General features: G+C 54.3%; 1 protein-coding gene across 1 annotated transcript in view; it reads left to right on the top strand.

Annotated features, from left to right (window-relative positions):
- CALN1 (calneuron 1) overlaps window positions 1–929 on the top strand; it is an 82,788-nt gene extending 81,859 nt beyond the window's left edge. The window contains exon 6 of the mRNA XM_029961393.1: window positions 214–929. Coding sequence (XP_029817253.1) covers window positions 214–341 — 128 coding nt within the window. The 3' untranslated portion in view covers window positions 342–929. The remainder of the gene's footprint in view (window positions 1–213) is intronic.
- The last annotated feature ends 200 nt before the right edge of the window (window positions 930–1,129 follow it).

Genomic DNA, 1,129 nt, shown 5'->3' with positions numbered 1-1,129 from the left:
AGGCTGCCAGAGCTCAGGGAGGGTTTGGCTGATCCTCTGGGGCACAGGGGGTGACTCTTGGGGCTGGGCCTGTGCAGGGCTCAGGGTTGGACTCCGTGATCCTTGGGGGTCCCTCCCAGCTCAGTGCTTCTGTGGTAACCAAAGGAGCATTTCCTGGTGGGAAACACAAGCCCTGAACCTGTCTGACCGTGTCCTCCCTCCTGTCCCCTGCAGTGCACGCCCAGAAGCAGAACAGACAGACCTGCGTGCGGAAGAGCCTTATCTGCGCCTTCGCCATGGCCTTCATCATCAGCGTCATGCTGATCGCGGCCAACCAGATCCTGAGGAGCGGGATGGAGTAGCCCCTGGCCATGCCACTGTGACCCAAGCTGCCCATGCATGTGCATGCCCACCTGGGGGACCTCCCCCTGGCCCGACTCCACACGGCAAAGAGACACAGGCAGGCAAAGCACCACTCGAGCGGGAGCCCGAGGCCAGCGGCGTAAACGTGTCTTGTGAATCAACCACATCCTTTTTGGCAGGGACATCAAAGGGCTGTCTTAATGCTTTAAAGGTTTTGTTTCCTAATGCAATAAAAAAACACCCCCCCCAATCACCCCCATATAGAGGAGTCCCAAATTATTGCTTCAAAACAGCGATGGTGACTCGGAAGGGACTTGGATCCAGCAGCCTGTGTGGCAGTTTTGAGGAGGCACAGCCTCAGGACTTACTGCAGTGGGGCTGTCTTTGAACCAGGGGCCCACTGACTGTCCCACTGGGCCCACATTCCCAGGAAGTTGATCGTAGCATTGCCACAAGCAAGTCTCATTTGTTTGATTTCACCTCCTCCAGCTCCACTTTCTTTTCCCTTATGACCATGCCATGGAGTTCACGGCATCAGAGGGGAGCCAGAGCATCTTGTACAGTATTTTCTGAGGAAAAAAAAAAAAGGAGAATTCGCCAGCATCACACAAAATGTCTATTTTTTGCTTCCTAAACACAAGACTGGAGGTAGTAGGAGTCTGTTTGCCATTTATTCCCGACTGTGAATCAGGGCTTGAGAAGCACCACCCGTTTTTCACACATGGGCATTGGTGAGACTTGTGCACAGTCTTCCAACCGACTCTGCAACCACCAGCACAGCTCCAAC

The sequence above is a fragment of the Manacus vitellinus genome, unplaced genomic scaffold (assembly GCF_001715985.3).
Source record: "Manacus vitellinus isolate BGI_N305 unplaced genomic scaffold, ASM171598v3 scaffold_32_pilon, whole genome shotgun sequence".
NCBI classification, from domain to species: Eukaryota; Metazoa; Chordata; class Aves; order Passeriformes; family Pipridae; genus Manacus; species Manacus vitellinus.
The sequence above is the reverse complement of the archived record's forward strand: the minus strand, read 5'-3'. Positions and strand labels throughout refer to the sequence as shown.